The 19,298-nt window shown below is 39.7% G+C and overlaps 1 protein-coding gene across 2 annotated transcripts in view; it reads left to right on the top strand.

Moving 5' to 3' along the window:
* Window positions 1-320: 320 nt before the first annotated feature.
* Window positions 321-19,298, top strand: part of Poc5 (POC5 centriolar protein) — a 30,599-nt gene continuing 11,621 nt past the window's right edge. The window contains exons 1-6 of one of the 2 annotated variants that reach the window (XM_023703641.1): window positions 321-411; window positions 3,695-3,789; window positions 5,019-5,195; window positions 8,639-8,743; window positions 10,789-10,968; window positions 12,596-12,749. In XM_023703641.1, coding sequence (XP_023559409.1) covers window positions 357-411; window positions 3,695-3,789; window positions 5,019-5,195; window positions 8,639-8,743; window positions 10,789-10,968; window positions 12,596-12,749 — 766 coding nt within the window. In that variant the 5' untranslated portion in view covers window positions 321-356. Of the gene's footprint in view, window positions 412-3,583; window positions 3,790-5,018; window positions 5,196-8,638; window positions 8,744-10,788; window positions 10,969-12,595; window positions 12,750-19,298 lie in introns of both variants that reach the window. The other variant, XM_023703640.1, reaches the window with a different exon arrangement.

Raw genomic sequence — 19,298 nt, 5'->3', positions numbered from 1 at the left:
AAGCCCCTGGAAAATAACCAGGATCACAGGACAGCAGGTTCTTTTCTAGGCTTTACTATTTCACCCACTCACTCTCTTAATGTGGAGTGAATGCTATAGTAGACAGTTACCTTTCCCCATGTTTGGTGTGTGAGATGGAGCTTATCAGTGATACAGTAAGTCTTTTCTAGTTTCAGATTTCTTTCTTGTCCTTTGTCCCCGTGTTCTTACTTCGTCAGGATGCTATACTTTCCTTCTTCTAAAATTTTATTTCTATAGTGTTACCCTGTTAAATTAGGCATTTTATTTAAGAATGGTTTAATGTTTAAAAACCTTTCTTTTCAACAGGAAATACCTCTGTACTAAGAGAAACTGCAATGGAAGGTGGAAAAGCATGTGACTTAAATATTTCAAGTCATTCAAAGGCGGATGGTATGGCTTTCCTTGTTTTTATTAATATATAATACTTGTAGTTTGATTAATATTATCTATATAATAGGCATGATGTCAACATATCACATTGATAGAATTTTTAAGTGTTGTTGCTACTTTGAAGATAATATTTAAAATAATTTCATAAGTTTCCAAAATTATACAATTAAAACAGATTAAGCCAGGTATGTGCCACATCCTTGTAAAATCCCAGCACTCAGGGAGGCTGAGACAAGAGGGCCAAAAGTTCAAGTCCAACCTGGGCAATGTAGTCACTCTGTCTAAAGAATTAAAAAGGTCAGGGGTATAGCTCAGTGTGAAGGCCCTGGGCTCAGTGTTGAGTATTGGGAAAAAAATTTTTTTTAAATCAATACAGTATTTACGGGGCTGGTGAGCTGGCTCAGTGGTCTAAAGCACCTACTTGGAACAAGCTTAGCAAATCACAGGGACCACGGTTCAATCCCCCAGCACCACATGCCAGCCAGCCCCGCCCCCAGGTGGACTGAGCTGGCCACACACACACACACACACACACACACACACAAATAAAAAAAATTTTTAAAAATACGGTATTTACTTACTTTCAGTCATATATGTTCTATTGTAGGATTTTTGTTATCTTTTATACCACCTGTTCTGTCTTTTGTTTTTCTTTAAATAATGTTTAGTTTTAAGCTGGATATGGTAGCATACACCTGTAATCCCAACACTAAGGAATCTGAGGCAGGAGGATCACCAAGAGTACAAGGCCAGCCTGGGCTACAGAGGGAGTTCAAGGCCAGCCGGAACTACTTAGTGAGACCCTATTGCCAAGAAGAAAGTAAGAAAAGTTCAATTTTTAGTTTAACATTCATTTAAAAGGAAACCTAATATCAGCTGTTACTGAATGTAACATAAAACTAATATACTTGTATTATGGTAAGAAAGTAATGATACAAATAAATAAAATGAAAATAAAATTAGTAAATGTTACCTAAATAGTGTTGATGTATTGAATATGTTTTGTCTTTGTTGAAAGGATAGATTAGCAGATGTTAAAGACATTTTAAAGTCATACTAAAGCCAGATCGAAACTTTTCCTTGATTTAGAATAATTAAAAAAATAAAAATGGAACACACACTCTACCCTGTGATTCAGTGTCATTTGATGTGGAGCCCTTTTAAGCCACCATGTGGCTTAAAGAAATACTTCTACCTTTAGTTTCCTCATTTGGAAATTTCCTTCCAAGTTTTAAGTTATGTGACTGTTTTTAGATCTTAAGAGTGTTTTTTCGGGCTGGGGAGATAGCTCAGCAGAATAAGTGCTTGCCTGCCAATCACAGGGTCCTGAGTTCAATCCCTGGTACCGCCAAACCCAAGGAAAAAAAAAAAAAAAGAAGTGTGTTTTTTCTCAGCCATTAAAAAGCAGTGTCTGTAGCTCAGTGGACTAGACGCCTGCTTAGGCAAGCGCAAGGACTGGTGTTTGATCCCTAGCACCACATGTAGCCCTGACCCTGCCTCTGAGCACACTGAGCTGGCCACCAAGTCCAGGTGTGGTGGCACATGCCTGTAATCCCACTGCTGGGGAGGCAGAAAACAGGAGGATCACTACAAGTCTGAGCTGCATAGCAAGACCTGTATGAAATACATAAAAAACAAACAAACAAAAAAAGCACAGGGACTAGGGTTTGATCCCCGGTACCACATGCTGCACTGGCCCGCCCCCAGGTGCACTGAGCCAGTGACCAGTTCCAGGCGTGGTGACACATGCCTGTAATCCCAGTGCTGGGGAGGGTTGGAAACAGGATGCTCACTATGAGTCCAATCTGCATAATGAGACCCTGTACATAAATAAATAAATAACAGTGTCTGTTGCTTTCCTTGGGAGTGCAGACCTGACTGGTAAATTCCAGTGAAAGAATGTGTATAGTTCCTCATTCTGACTTGTTTTGTTTTTCTTTAACCATACCATATAGATGGCGCTTCATAATTCAAACTTGGTTTTATAGTATAATTTTTAAGCCAACATGCATATTTTAGGTTGAGTTCCCCTTCTGCAAAGAATTCTTAGAAAATTCACTTTGAAGTAATGAGTTCTACAATAGATTTAGTTTTGATCCATTTAGTAAGGAAGAGAGCAAAATCCTTCAATCTCGATTATTAGTACCCTGTAACAGATGTGAGCTATATGAGAGCTGATGGTGGATAGTGTTAAATCCCAGCACAGAAGCATGATAAAATCCTAACTTCTGCTTCATGCTGTTTGGAGATAGCTACCAGTCCCTTTCCTTGCTGTGGCTGATCCCCGCCTTCCTATTGAAGTGCACACAGTGACTTAGGTGTGTAAATACGTACATACAGAGAGATGTGTGTACTTCTTACCTGCATGGTGAAGGGTAGGAGGAAGCCTTCCAGCAGTATCTGCTAAGCTAAACTGCTAGTCCCTTCATATTTGTATTGTTGACTCTTAGCAGTGTTAAAACCCATCCCAGTTTTCAGGGTAAAGTAATCCTGTCGTGTGGACCACCACTCTGACTTTGGTTAGTTCTTTATGCCTCCCTGAGCTTCAGTATTGTCCTCATTAAAGCACAGGTGATAACGCCTGCTTCTTAGGGTAGTGTGCGCTATGGGAAGCCGCCCTTTAACACTTCTACTACAGGCCCATGTGAAGCACATGGGCCGTGCTGACGTGGTGATGCGGTGATAGCCCTGTCAGCTCAGGTTGGACCTGGATCTGCAAGCACCCTGTTTGAGACAGGGTTATTGGTCCATGTCTGGTGGGGAGTATAAGAAGCATTTCATCCTAGCAAGTACTAAATCAGTGACGATACTCCAATATAAAACAGCCCGATAAAAGTATAGCTGAGGCCTGGGGAGATAGCTCAGCAGTCTAAGCACCTGCCTGGCAAGCACAAGGCCTCAGGTTCGATCCCCTGTACCACATACTGTGCCGGCCTCCATAACCAGGTGTGGTGGCACTGGGGAGGCCGAAACAGGAGGATCACTATGAGTCCAGCTACATAGGGAGACCCTATAACAAATACATAACTTTTTAAAAAAGTATAGCTGAAATGTCATTTCTGTGTTTTTCCCGACCTCCAAGGTTAGCAGACATATCTTTTCAGTGCAACTCATCACCCATCTGGGGGATTGTCAGTTTGGAGTGGCTGCTTCAAGTTTTCTTTTATCCTAGGGTCATCGCCAGTGCTCTCACCAAGGAAGCCTTCTGACCCAGTCATGGATTTTTTCAGTTCACATCTTTTAGGTGACTCTTCCTCACCAGCAACTAATTCTACCCATACAGATGCCCACGAAATAATTGTAGGTGATTGTTTTGTGTCTGATGAAAACCTTCAAAGGATGGAAAATGTCCTTGATCTCTGGAGTTCCGGTCTGAAGGTATTACAGTTGTGTAGCTACAGTTGTTTAATTTACTATGAAGTGCAGTCGCTTTCCTCAAGTGTACTGTTTATTCTTCTATTTCAAAGGTTTTCTTAGAAAACATCTTTAGCAAGGTTGGGGACATAGCTCAGTGCACCCAGCATGCCCTGGGTTCTGTTTTCAAATTCCAGCACCACAGAAACAGAAAACAATAAACAAAAATGTTTAGCTTCCTGAGATGAGCCCCAAGCGTCAGGTTTTTGCTGTGCTGTGCATCGCAGCCAGCTGGAGATATGGTGAAAGTGCAGCTTGCTGCTCAGTAGGCCTTGGGCAGGACCCAAAAATGATGCCCTGCTCTTGAGCTCCCAGATGATGTTGCCAGTCTGGCAGCCATACTTTAAATTCTAGAAATAGTCTTTTAGCATAGTTTCCCCCATTCTTCTCCCTTTGGAACAAGTATCACGCTTCCAGTAATGCTGTGAGTCCCTTGGAGATGTATCGACCCCACCATGCACATTGGTTGAGCTCAGTCAACCTTCTCGTGAAAAGTGATTAGTTGGTCTTTTAGCCTATGCCAGTCAGAAGCGTTAAGACTTAGGCATTTAGTGGAAGGTGACTGGTATGAGAAGTGGCTTTGGGAAGGTGGCTTCAGCTCCTACAGTTTCTGCTACCACCTATATCTAAACAGTGGTCCTAGTCATGGTTCAGCTGAGCCTGCCATCCTGAATTCTTTTTTTTTTTTTTTTTTTTTTTGGTACTGAGTATTGAATTCAGGACCTTGCACTTGCCAGGCAGGTGCTTCAGCCACTGAGCTATCTCCCCAGCCCTTGAATTCTTTACCTGAACCATTTTAATGTGGACATTTAAGTCCTTGAATAGACAAAGGGATCTTTGGAGTTCCGGTCTTAAGGTATTGCAGTTGTGTAGCTACAGTTGTTTAATATGAAGTGCAGTCTCTTTACTCAAGTGTGTTTATTCCTAAATTCCTCATTTATTCCTCAATGAGGCCTGAACTGTGTTTTTAGAAAGGCAAGACTATACAAAGTAACTTAAAATGGAAAAAGCTAAGTTCTGCAGTATAGTAAATATGAACAACAAAGAGGCAAGACAGTTGAGCTTGCATACACTATCCTCCGTGTGTCGTGACTTTTTAGTACTACTGGCTGTGATTTTTAAATTTTTTTTTTTGTAGTTTCCATTTAAGGAAGCACTAAGAAAAAACTAATTGTTGTGTATTTATTTTTCAGACAAACATTATATCTGAACTAAGCAAATGGAGACTTAATTTTATTGACTGGCACAGAATGCAGATGAGAAAGGAGAAGGAAAAGCATGCAGCACACATACAGCAGCTGCACGGCCAGATCAGTGACTTGAAGGAGCTGCAGAAGGCCTTCGAAATTTCCATCGGGAGAAAAGATGAGGTCGTCTGCTATGCCTTTTCTTTCTGAGACAGGGTCTTGCTGTGTATTCCAGGCTGGCCTTGAACTCACTACGTAGCACAGGCTGGCTTCAAACTCACAGTAGTACTCCTGCCTCCATATCTCAAGTGCCGGGATTGCAGGCATGTGCGATGTATCTGGCTTTGTATCTCTTTTTGACTGAGATACAGTAAATGCTTTACTAAGTAATGAGTTCTAAGAACTAATGATTATTTAGCTCATATGAGGTACAAACAGGAAATCGCTTCAGAACTTGATAGCAAAATAAGTTCCTAGCCATCGATATATTCTTCTTCCTAAACTCTCCAGGGTGATGCTGTTTTACCTTTGCTTAAGAGTGTCTGCTAAAATACAAGCAAACTGATTTGTATCTTTCTAATGTTCTCCACCAGCTCTTTAAAGATCATAGAATAAATATTACCCACATTTTTTTTTTTAATTTTATGTATTTGGTACAGGGTCTCACTACTCAGCTGGGACTCATAGTGATCTTCCTGTCTCAGCCTTCCCAGCGCCAGAATTACAGGGATGTGCCACCACACCCAGTCTCATGGCAGGCACTGTGTGTGCTACCAGGGATCGAACCCAAGTCTTTGCACTTACCTAAGCAGGCACTTAGACTGCTGAGCTATCTCTGCAGCCCCATTTTTGTTTTGGTTTGTTTTGGGAGAAGGTTAAAATAGGATCTCACTTTTGTCATTTAAACTGCCCTTGAGGGGCTGGCCAAATAGCTCAGCAGATTGAAGTGCTGCAAGCAGACACAGGGCACAGGGGTTTGATCCCCAGGCCTGATGTGCCAGCCCAGCCCCTGGGGCACGCCGAGGACAGCAACTGGGACTGGGCGTGGTAGGGCACTTATAATCCCAGCTCTTGGGAGGCTGGAAACAGGCAGATCACTAGGAGTCTAATCTAGTAGTGAGACCTTGAGCATCCTGTAGACTCTTCCCTAAAATACAGAAAAATAAATAAACTGGCCTTGAACTCACTATGTAACCCAGGCCAGACTGGAACTCAAGGTGACCTTCCTGCCTCAGCCTTTCGAGTGCTAGGATTACAGGTGTGCACCATTGTGTCTGGCATTACCCACATTTTAAATTGACCTTTTAGGGAATATTTTAAGTATCTCAAATTCCATCTTTCTTTACGGCTGAAAATAAACACAGAAAATATCCCTAGTTTCACACTGTCAGCCTCTTGAGAATTTGAGGTGAGGGTTCAAGTCCCCACCATATTTCTGCCTCCTGACAACACCTGAGCAGAGCAGGTGGGCAGCCAATCTCCATGCTTGATGGACAGAGGAGACAGTGGGCAGTAGCATTCAGAGAAGAGGACTTGGGGCGACATCACAGCTGAATGTCTGCAGAAATAGCACTGGGTCACAGAGAGCACATTGGCCAAGCATTGGCCGTGACTCATCCACATGGCTGCACTGATAAAGGTTCTACAATCTGAGGTACAGGATCTCAGGACAAATCCTGAGGGCATTTCACTGACCTTCTCAGACCAAAAAGCTACAACTCTTGTTGCACAGGTCCTGCTTTACCTTGGTCTTAACCATCCAGCAGAAAAGTATGAAGACGAAATTATAAGAAATAAAGCCATGCTGTTAAGTTGAGCTGTGGGGGACTCAGGTCAATAATTTCTGACATTGCCAGTTAAACAGAAGACCCAATGCTATTATGGGCTACTAGACTCTTTTAGAATATTTTGCTGAGTTTACACACCTATAATATTCAATAACGGAACTTAGAAAAAATGGGGTACACCGATGAATGTCCATTTTGTATCTGTGTATTCAAAGTGGTTGGGATAGATATATAGTTACATTCTGTTAATGAATAGAATGATTTGTTCTAATGGTGTTTGTAAATAGGATCACAAGTCCGCATCTTGTACAGCAATTAACCACTAAGAAGAATATATGTAGTGTATTATTTGTTGAAAAATAAAAAAAAAAAAGAAATAGCACTGGGAGTTGCAGTGAGCTAGATGGACACTGCGTTTTTTAAATATACATGTACTTTGCCTTCTCAGTGTATAATATAAAAGTGCACATCTATGTAGTTTACTTTTTAGCAGACACTGATGTCAGTCACTTTTTCTCTTAGCTTCAGAAATCCCTGTTGTAAGATTGTTAGATATTTTAGTATCATGTTAAATTTATGAAAATGAATGAAGTGAACTGCCATCCAGCTTAAGAAATAAAGTCTAAAAGGGGGTAGCCAAATAGCTCAGTGGATTAAAGTACCTGCAAGCAGGTGCAGGGACTGGGGGTTCAATCCCTGGGCCTGCCGTGCTGGCCCCGCCCCCAGGGTGCGCTGAAACTGGGTATGGTAGCATGTTCCTGTAATCCCAGCTCTTGGAAGGCTGTAAACAGGCGGATCACTATGAGTCAGATCTAGTAGTGAGACTCTGAACACCCTGTAGACCCTTCCCTAAAATACAAAAAATAAAAATAAAATTTAAAAAAAAAAAAAAGAAAATCTAACAATTATCTTGAATGTGTACCATTTTTTCTTTTGAAAGTAATAATCATGACAAATATTGCTTGGTAAATATGTCCAATTCACTCAATTGTTTTTTTTGTTTGTTTGGTTGGTTGGTTTTGTTTTGTTTTGTTTTTCCTTTATTTTAGGGAAGAGTCCACAGGGTGTTCAAGGTCTCACTACTAGATCAGACTCATAGTGATTCCCCTGCTTACAGCCTCCCAAGTGCTGGGATTACAGGGGTGCACCACCACACTCGGTTGCAAGAGCCAATATGGCAGCCACAGGGATCAAACACCCAGCCCCTTAATCCACTGAGCTATTTGGCTGGCCCTCATTCAATAGTTTTTAATGTGACTACTTTAAAGTTATTCAGTTCTTTCTAAGAGAGAATATTATCTTAGGATTTGAAGGCCTTTTTTTTTTTTTAAGAACAGGAATAATCTCTGAGAAAGCATATCAAAATGTCACTATTTTATTCTCAAAAAGTTTTAAACCATAAAACTGTTAAAGTTATTGAAAAATTCCTATGCCAAGATGTTGAACAAATGACTAAAATTTATTTGAAACCTAGTCCTAGCATTTCTCTTAAGATCAAATGTAAAACCTAGCCCTGCTCACAGATGTAGTGAATTTGTATATATAGCAAAACTTTAAGGTGCACAATTGTTTTTCTGAATTAAAATGTTAATATATTAATTTTCATATCAAGATATGTGCACATGAAGGTTTCTTTCCACTTATTTCTTTTTATTTATTAATATATAGTATTTTCACATAGAGAATTTTTGTGGTCTTTTTAATAATAATGATGAATTTAGATGAATATGGTAAAGACTCATAGCCATTCTCTCTAGTACTTTTTGATATGCGAGAAAATCGTCCTTTCAATCATTGTTATTTTACTCTCACAATAATTGGGTTAATTGCTGTTTACAGGTGATTTCCAGCTTGTCTCATGCCCTTAGCAAACAAAAAGAAAGGATAGAGCTAATGCGAACCTTCTTCCACTGGCGGATCGGCCACGTCAAATCCAGGCAGGATGTAAGTATCAATGAACAAGGTCACTGACTACTATTAAACTTCTGAACTCACAGAGGGTTAGGATCCTGCTTAGGCACTTCAATCTTGCTGAGACGCAGTACCCCACACAGTGAAAAGGGGGGATTTACCTGGGCCTGTGGTTTTTAGTGGCATCAATCATAGTTGACCAGAGGGGCCTGCTGGGAGGGTCTGGCGGAGGAAAGCTGCTCATATTGTGGCGGGTAGGAAGCAAAGAAGGAGAGCGAGGCGAGGCAGTGCACCCTTCCAGTCATCCCCACGACCACCTCCTCCGTCCAGACCCCACATCCTAACAGCAAGTTGGCCACGCTCCCCCATGATCCTGTCCACCTTCCAGAGTGCCCTAAGCCGTAGCAGCACACTTGTCAGAACTCTTGCTACAGCCAAAGAAAGATGTGTTTTCTAATAAGTCAAAATGAATATATGATGTTATTTCTCTTATTTAAAATTTGATTTTTATATAGTTTCACAAAAAACACCCCTCAGATCCTATAGGCAAATATATATTATGGTAAGTGCAGCATTTACTACTTTATCATAGTTGCATAAGGATTGTGCCTCAATTACAAATGCCCTGGTAATAAGCCTTTAGGATTCAACCTCTCAAGTATAGATATATGGAAAAATAATTTGTAATCGTAATTATATCATATGGCTTCCTTCTAAAACACCTAGGCCAGAGCATTGTCATCCACCTATAGTCCCAGCTACTCAGGAGGCTGAGGCAGGACAATGGCTTTAGTCTAAGAGCTTATGAGCAGCTGGGCAACATAGCAAGATCTTAAAAATAAAATACCTGCTTACAGCATCTTCATAAATACCTTTTTATGTTATAAGATACTACGAATGTTTGTTGTACAACCTTGCTTTAGCATGAGAATCAAAAAAACTATGCCTACCCAGATTTGATTTTTTTAATATTTTAAATTTAAAGAATTTTTTAAAAAATTAAAGGAGTAATTTCAACCTGAGCATCTTGCAGGGGTTTTTTGGTTTGTTTGTTTTTTTTTTTTTTTTGGCAGAACTGGGGATTGAACTCAGGCCCTTGCGCTTGCCAGGGAAGCGCTTATTCTACTGAACCATCTCCCCAGTCCCACATCTTGTAATTTAATAAGAACTGAATCAATATATCAAAATAGCGAATTGACATCAAAGTAGAGAAATGTGAGAGAGGATATACAGTGCCCATGAGCAAAGGGGAAGGATTTGTATTTACATGCATGTTCATTTAGTTTCCAATAAATTAATACATATTTAGGAAAAAGTTATTGTTATCGTGGAAGCAGAATTTCTCCTTAGGGTTTGTATTGGTCAGCTTTCCCCGCCAGGGAAAAGTAACTGACACCGTATGAGGGTGAAGAGGTTTCCCCTCGTGCACAGTGTGACCCAGGATCAGCTGGTTCCTGGCAGAAATGCCCATGGCAGACGGCAGTGATGCAGGAAGGCTCCTTAGCACACGGCAGGCAGGAGCAGAGAGCAGGGGAAGAGCGGACCAGAGCACACCTTGCAGGTTGCACCTCCAGCATTCTACACCTCCCAACCTGAGGTTCATCCCTCTGAGCCCCTCGCTGGGCAAGCTAATCAGCTTCCAGGAGTCTCTTAATCCAGGCACGTTGGCACTCAAGATTAACTAGCACAAGAGTATTTCCTTGTGCTGTCATGTTTTAATTAATCCCAGTGGCTAAAATCCACCTTAATCATGTTGAAACAAGTTGTTTAAGTATACTATGCTTTGAAAGTTGTCAGGTGACCCACACTGAAAATAAATATGTACTTAAATATTTATACAATATGCAAATCTATAAGTAAGTTGACGAGATCCTCATTTTCTTTGATTTGGCTTTCTGTTTTTCCCCTAACCTGATGAACTGTGTTCAGCCATCCTGGAAGCGTGAGGCGGGTCAGCTGCTCCGTCCCACGCGTGTGACCGAGGCAGATCTCCTGCCTCAGCCTCCTGTCCTTACCAAGGGTCGCATCCTGTTCACCAGTCCACTGTGGCTTTGAGATTGTATGTTGCTTTCGTTTAGGCTTATGAAGGTAAACTAGCTGACCAGTACTTCCAGAGAACGTTACTGAAGAAAGTCTGGAAGGGCTGGCGCTCCGTGGTGCAAAGGCAGTGGAAGGAGGTGGTAGAGCGAGCTTGTCAAGCGAGAGCCGAAGAAGTCTGCATCCAGATTTCCAACGATTATGAGGCCAAAGTTGCTATGGTAACCTTCTCTCTTAAATTTCACTTACGTTAATGCAAAGATGAGTAGATTCACTATTAGTTTAGTTTTCTCTCTTTACTGTTACTCTTTACTATATAGCCAAAAGCAAGAAAAGATTTTAATCATAATATTAATTTAAATTCTAATGAGATTAGCATGAAGCAGATGCATATAAACTGAAATTATTTTTTCTACTTTTAAAAATAAAGTCAGAGTCGGGGAGATGGCTCAGTGGAATAAGCACTTCTCTGGCAAGTGCAACGGCCTGAGTTCAATCCCCGGTTCTGGAAAAAAAAAAAATAAATAAGTAAAGTCAATACTGTTTCCATGGGAAAATATTTGGTACTTAAAATTAAAATCATCTGAAAAATATGGTAGTCCTCATGAAATAAGTATTAAAAAGAAACTTCATCATTATGACTCTAAATTATTAATATTCAAAATAAATTTCATGATACAAAAAACATACTGCAATTCAGATGACATGCAAAAATTTAGTCCCTGCTGAGCGGTGCATACCTGTACTCCCAGCACTCTGGAGGCTGAGGCAAGAGAGTCGTTGTGAGTTTGAGACCAGCCTGGGCTCAAGGCCAGCCTGAACTACATAGCAAGACCCTATCTCAAAAAAAAAAAAAAGGTAGTCCCTGCAGGTTTGGTCTATAGCAAAAATGGGCTATACCTAAATGTACTCTATACTTTATTTCTGTAGATAGCATTCACTTCCTAAAACTTATGTAAATGTTGTATTTAGGGTGTTTTGTTTTTTCCTGAAGAGATCAGGGGTATCTGTGGCTCATGTAAATCAATGTATTTTGTTTAATATCATAGATAAAAGTTTATTGGTAAAAATGACATGTTTTTATATGATGAAAATGTAGCAGAAGACACCACTCTCCTAGCCCCCACCACGAAGCAGTATACTTCGGTAGTAGTCTGCTTACAGTTCCTGTTTCTTATTAGTGACTGCTCAGTGTGGTGGCTATGGTAAGAATGAGCCCCCAGCTGACAGCCATTCTGCTTCCGTACTTCCTGCTTGCCTATTGCGTAAGCCCTAGACCACCAGAGCTTGGGCCTGATGTTCTGGGAATGGTCCTGATGACGGTCCATCATGTAGACAATGTGCCTCCAAGTCCTGGGTGTCCTCTCAGTGTCACTGCCTACTGACAGCAAACCAGGTGTGCTTGCACACACTTGCAATCCCAGGACTCGGCAGGCTGAAGCCGGCGGATTGCCGTGAGTACCAGACCAGGCTGGTTTGCAAAGCGAATTCAAAACCAGCCTATACTGCACAGCTAAACATTATCTCAAAAAGACAAAAGAGAGGTGGGGAAGGAGAGAATACACTGACAATCTTCAGGGAAACTGGTAGAAGATTCTCTACTTATTTGAGCCTTGACTTTATGGTTAGGAATGAAAATGGTTTGTTGATGGAGACATTAGGCATAAAATGCAACTAAATTTAATTATAAGAGCTAAATTATAAATTAAATTATAAGAGGTATATGGCATAAGAGCTATATGGCCAACTTTTTATTCTATAAATTAACTTCATAATATGTCTATATTTTTAGCAGTAGTACTGTTTCTTATCTCTCAAATTTTTTTTTTCTAATTATCTTTATTTTAGTTATCTGGAGCTTTGGAAAATTCTAAAGCCGAGATTCAGAGAATGCAACAAGAGAAAGAGCACTTTGAAGATTCCATGAAGAAAGCATTCATGAGAGGGGTGTGTGCATTAAATCTAGAAGCCATGACTATATTTCAAAACAGAAATGATGCAGGTTAGTATTGAAGTATCTTCACTGTCAAAAAGAATTTAAGACAGTTTTTAGTGAGTAGTGTGGTCAACAGTACTAATCTATGATAGGTGTAGCTCGCGTAGGCACTGTTTAGTTTCATAATGCCGTATTCAGCTTTAAATCTACCGTGAAATTTAGCTTAGTCAGAGTTACTTATGTTACCTTAGATCAGATCAGGTAAACTGCCAATTTTTAATTATTTAAGCTAAAGGTTAAAGTAATACTTTTAATGTAGGACATTATTTTAAGAGTTTGGGGGGTAGTATTTTTTTAATCTTTTATTTATTGTTTTGGTGCAGGGTCTCACTATGCAGCTCAGACTCGTAATGATCCTTCTGTTTTCAGCCTCCCCAGCACTGGTATGACAGGCATGCACCACCACACCTAGTCTCTGACCAGCTCAGCGCGCCGGGCCAGCGGGGCCTGCGGTGCCCAGGATTGAACCCTGCACTTGCCTAAGCAAGCACTTATTCTGCTGAGCTCTCTTGCCAGCCCAGACATTTAACATTTAAATCATGTGTGCTGTGGTGACAGTTTGGGCAGATAGTTCTGTGGCAATGGTGGCAAACCCATGGCATGAGTGCCCATTTGTTATCACTGAATACTCTAGAAGATTCACCATCACTGTTCTGTGAGAATCAGTTATAATATATGGTCCAAATGCAGGTTAGAAAGTTGTTATCCTAGAACTACAAGGCTGAATTATTTATCTTGCTAGAACTCAAGTAAGAACTTGATTGTCCAATAAATAGACTTTTATTTGAAGGTTCGTACTAAACACCAGCTCACCACCCTCAATGATAGACTAGTCTGTTTTAGCTTTTTTTTTCGGTCTTTTTGAGATGTCTTACCAAACAGTTCAGGCTGGTGTTGAGCTCACTTTGTAGCCCACACTGGTCTTGAACTCACAATCCTCTTTCCTCAGCCTCTAGAGTGCTAGGATTACAGGTGTGTGCCACCACACCCGGCATAGCTCTAATTATTAATAGGTTGCATGTACTGAATTGAGGCTTGGTGTATTTAGAAGAGATAATGGGTTTTATAGGCAACAAGTTCCAACTGTTTTAAGTGACGAGGGGATATTATTTGTCATAACAATGATCATTAAAGAAGACAAAGATTATAAAATACACACTATAGTAGTACTGGTGGAGCTACCAAGGGCAAGAGCTCGGTGCAATCTAATGCTGGCTATGCTTCATGCTAATTAGATTTTATAACATCTTATTGACAGCTATTTTAATTTTTAAGTTCTCATAAGAAAAAAAAAACACATCAAAAAAAAGTACTTCTGACACCCTTTCTCTCAGTAAAACAAAATTGTTATTTTATAATGCACTTTTAAATAATACAAGCTGTCTTAATATACCAGTCCTATTAAATACTTATTTGTTTTTGTTTGTCCCAATTCTCTGTTGTCTATAATCTCCATTCAGCCTCATGTTATGCATTACTTTTGGATTATAAACCAGAAGAAGGCAGAGTTTGGCAATAAAAAATGGCCTTAAAATGATACCTGCCCGGGGCTGTTGAGATAGCTCGGTGGTCCAAAGCGCCTGTGTAGGCAAGCTTAGGCAGGCACAGGGGACCCTGGTTCAATCCCCAGCACCACATGCTGCCCGAGCCCTACCCTCAGGGTGGGCTGAGCTGGCCAAAAAAAAATAATAATAATACCTGCCAATTTTTCAAGCTATTTTAGGCACGGAAGAAAAATGCAACTATGAACAACAGTAGCCCCATGTTTGCACCTTTGCTTCTGTTGTATTTTACCAACAGTGTGGTCTCAGATTGCATATACATTTACCTATTAAGTCTCCAATTTATCCCTTTTAATGGCTTTATGCAACTTCATTGTATAAAAAGACTACATCTTTTTAATCCATTCCTTGATTGATGGGCCCTTGGGTTGTTCTAAGATTTAGCTATTAAAACTTGCGCTGCTATAAACATGGAGGCACATATATTGCTGTGGTGAAATGTTTTCAGTTCTCCTGGGATGATACCCAGAAGGGGACAGCTGGCTCTAATGGGACCTCCAAACCTAGGTTTTGAGGAATCTTCACACTGATTTCCACAGTGGTTGCGCCAGTCTGCACTCCCAGCAACAGTGGAGAGGGTTTCCTTTTTCCCCACAGCCCCTCCAACATGTTGATGGTTGACTTGTTAGCCCTTCTTTCCTGCATGAGATGGAATCTCCGTGTTTGCATTTGCATCTCTTGAATGATCAGTGATGTTGAACATTTATTTACTTATTTATTTATTTGCTGTTTGTGCTTCTTCATCTGAAGTTTGTATTCATCTCAGATGCCCATTTTTGAACTGAGTCTTTAAATTGGTCTGATTTGTTTTGGTTTTTTGGTTTTTTTAATTTTTTATTTCTGTTTGTTTGTTTTTTGCTTCTTTATATATTCTTGATAGTTATCCCACATTTTGGGTTATCTCTTCACTCTGTTGGTAGTTTCTCCTGCTGTGCAAAAGCTTTTCAATAAGATGACATCTCAGTTGTTCATTTGTTGTGATAGTTCCTGTTTTATTCATAAGGTTTTTGTCTTTACCAATGTCTTCAGGAATTTTACCTACTCTATCTTCCAGAGTAGATTTAATATTTCTGTTTTAGTATTTAGAACTTTGATCCTTTCAAAGTTCGTTTAGTGCATGGGAAAAGATAGGGATGTAATTTTCACCTTCAACATATGCAGAGCCGGTTTTCCAGCACCATATATTAAAGAGCCTATCTTTCTTTCAGTGAATGTGTTTGGCACTTTTATCAAAGATAAGGTGGCTGAGTATGTCTGGAGTTGTTTCTGCTTCTTCTAAACTGTCCTGTTGATCTTTGGATGGTTTTTTGTTTGTTTGTTTGTTTGTTTTTGTTTTTTGCTGGTACTATGCTGGTACTATCTTTTTATCACAAGAGCTTTATAGTATAATTTCAAGTCAGGGATTGTGATCCCTTCACTGCCTTCCTTTGTTATCCAGAATTGCCTTTTCTGTTTGTCTCAGTTCCTCTTCTCTCATTGCTGGGACAAGTACCCGACACTCAAAATGAAGGAAGGAAAGGTTTATTTAGCTCACAGTTACTGGAGGTTTCAGTCCATAACCAGCTGGCTCTGAGGCAGAGTGGCACATGGCAGAGGGCAGCGGCTCATGGCAGCAAAACGGCAAGAGCAAAAGGGAGGAGAAACAGCAACAGCGGCTGTAGAGAGCAAGTCTGTCTCTCTCTTATGTTACATTCAGGCTATCCGCTCTAGGCTGGGTATAGAACTCACCCATAATCCCAGCCTTGGATCATGAATTAATCACAGACTGTAGAACTGTGCCTCAGTGACTGCGTGAGGCTTTGGGGGGACAAAGGCACACAAACCATAACCCTATTCTAGGTCTCTTTTGGTTCCATATACATTTTAGGATTGTTTTCACTAATTCTGTGAGATATGCTATTGGAATTTTAATCAGAATTGCATGACAGGAACCAAGGAGATAGCTCAGTGGTATAAGTGCCTACCTGGCAAGGTCCTGAGCTTGATCCCTGGCACCAAAAAAAAAAAAGAATTCTGTTACATCTGTATAACAGCTGTGGAGGTATGGCCATTTTCTTCGTATTGGTTCTTCCCACCCAAGAGCAAGGGATATCTTTCATTTTCTGATAGCCTCTTCAATCTCTTTTTTCAGAGTACTGTAGTTTTTATAATAGAGATATTTTATATCTCTATTTGCTTCTTTATATCGATTTCCTTCTTTACATCAATTCCTAGGCATTTTTTTCTTTTTTCTTTTTTTTTGGGGGGGATGCTATTGTAAAAGGTGTGGTTTCCCTAATTTCTCTCTCAGTGAGTTTGTTATTTATGTGTAAGAAGGCTATTGATTTTTGAGTGTTGACTTTATAGCTAGCTGTGCTACTGAATTTGCTTATTAAATCTAGCAGGTTTTGGTGGAGTTTTGGGGATCTTCTATTTAGAGTATCATGTCAGCTGTAAATAATGATAGTTTAATTTCTTTCTGTCCGTCTGTCTGTCTTTCTTTCTTTTTTTTTTTTGCCAGAACTGGGGATTGAAATCAGGCCCTTGTGCTTGCCAGGCAAGCGCTTATTCTACTGAGCCATCTCCCCAGCCCCTAAATTTCTTTTTTATCATTATTCCTTTCATGTCTTTCTCTTCTTTAATTGCTCTGGCTAAATTTTCCAGGACTATGTTGGATAAGAATGGAGACAGTGACCATCTTTGTCTTGTTCTGGATTTTATAGTGAAAGTTTTCAGTTTTTGTCCATTTAGTATGATGGTGACTGTTGGTCTGTCATACATGGCTTTCATCAGATTGAGATAAAGACCATCTATTCCAGTAGGGCCAGCCAAATAGCTCAGCTGATTAAAGTGCCTGCAAGCAGGTGCAGGGGCCAGGGATTTGATCCCCAGGCCTGTCATGCCAGCCCCGCCCACCTCTGGGGCATGCTGAAACTGCGATTGAGACTGAGCTTGGTGGCATGTGCCTGTAATCCCAGCTCTTGGGAGGCTGTAAACAGGTGGATCACTATGAGTCTGATCTAGTAGTGAGACCCTGAACACCCTGTAGACCCTTTCCTAAAATAAAAAAAAAAAAAAAAAAATCTATTCCAGTTTTCAGTAGGGTGCTGGACTCTGTCCCAAGCTTTTTCTGTATCTTTTGAGATGATCATATTTTGTCCTTGGTTCTGTTAATATGGTGTGTTGTGTTTATTGATTTGCATATGCTGAACCATTCTTGCATCCCTGCAGTAAATCCCAGTTGATTATAATTTTTATTTATAATAGTTTTCTTGATAATTTACTGCATTCTGTTTGTCAGTATCTTATTGAGGGTGTTTGCATCTGTGTTCATTACGGAGACTGACCTGTGATTCTCTTTCTTATTTGTGTCCTTCTCTTGTTTTGGTATCAGAGTAGTGCTGGAAAATCGTTCTAGGAAGTATTGGAATGTTTGATTGGAATACATTGGAAAGTATTCCATTCCAGTGGAATGTACTGATTCCCTTTGGAAGTATTGACCCTTGCAATTTCATTAATGAGTTTGACAAGTAGTGATGTTAGGTCTACTTTAAGTTTCTTATAGAATTCAGCACTGAATCCATCAGAGCCTGGACATTTCTTTGTTGGTAGGTTTTTAATTGCATCTTTCATTTCATTGATTAATAGTTTTTTTAGGATTTTTATATCTTAACTCAGCTTTGGTAATTATGTATCTAGGAATCTGTCATTTCTTCTGCATTTTCTTTCTTATTAGAACACAAGTTTTCAAAGTAAGTGTAGATGATCTTCTGGATTTCTGCAGGGACCATTTGTGATTTCACCCTTTTCATTCCTAATTACATGGATTTGAGTCTTTCCTTTTTTGGTAAGGTTGGATAAGGTTTTGATGATTTTATTTAATCTTTCAAAGAGCCAACTCTTCAATTCATTGATTCATTGTATTGGTTTTTTAGTCTCTGTTGTGTTAATTTCTGTTCTGATCTTTATATTCTCTCTCTCATTGAGCTTTTGTCTTAGCCTGCTCTTCTTTATCTAGAAGTTTAAGATTTACCATTAAGTTGTTTATTTGCACTTGCTTTATTTTCTTGGTATGAGTTTTTACTGCTATAACTTTCTCTCTTAGGACTGCTTTCTTTGTGTCATAAGTTCTTTGGTAGTATTCTCATTTAATTGTAGAAACTGTCTAATTTCTTCCTAAATTTCATCTGTTGTTGAGGAGGGTGCTATTTCATTTCCATGTCTTCATGAAGTTCCTGCGGTTTCTTTTGCCACTGTTTTCCAATTTCATTGCACTGTGGTCTCATAAGATACATGGAATAATTTCAATTCCTATGCATTTACTTAAGCATGTTCTATGTACTAGTATGTGGTCTCTTTTGGAGAACATCCCCTGTACAGCTGAGAAGAATGTGTATTCTGATGTAGTGGGGGGAACACTTTGTAGACATCTGCTAACTCCATTTGTTCAAAAGTTTGGTTCAGTTCTAATATTGTTGATTTTTTTTTCTTTTTTTTTGTCTAGTTGCTCTGTCTTTTTGTGACAGTGGAGTATTGAGATTTCCCAATACAGGGACTGGGGAGATTGCTTAGTAGAATAAGCGCTTCCCTAACAAGAGCAAGGGCCTGAGTTCAATCCCCCGTTCCAAAAAAAAAAAAAATCCCAATATAATTGTATTAGTGCTTATTTGATTTTTCATGCCCATGAATATTTTATGTAGTTCATTGTCTAGTATATGTTGCATATATATTTATTATGGTGGACTGTTCCCTTTACAAGGATGTAGTGACCTTCATCTCTTCTAATCAGTCTTGGCTTGAAATTCACTTTGTTTGCATATAGAATAGCTAGCTACCCCTGCTTTTGTCTGGGTTCCTGTCCCATGAAATGTTGTTTTCCATCTTTTGACTTTTAGTGTATGAATTTATTTTTAAATTAAATGTGTTGCTTTTATGCAGCATATTGTTGGATCTTGCTTCTTGATTCCTCCTGCCGGTCTGTATCTTTTGATTGGTGAATAGAGATCATTTATAT

Source organism: Octodon degus, unplaced genomic scaffold (assembly GCF_000260255.1).
Source record: "Octodon degus isolate 3935 unplaced genomic scaffold, OctDeg1.0 scaffold00177, whole genome shotgun sequence".
NCBI classification, from domain to species: domain Eukaryota; kingdom Metazoa; phylum Chordata; class Mammalia; order Rodentia; family Octodontidae; genus Octodon; species Octodon degus.
Note: the sequence above shows the minus strand (reverse complement) of the source record. Positions and strands in the feature narration are given on the sequence as shown.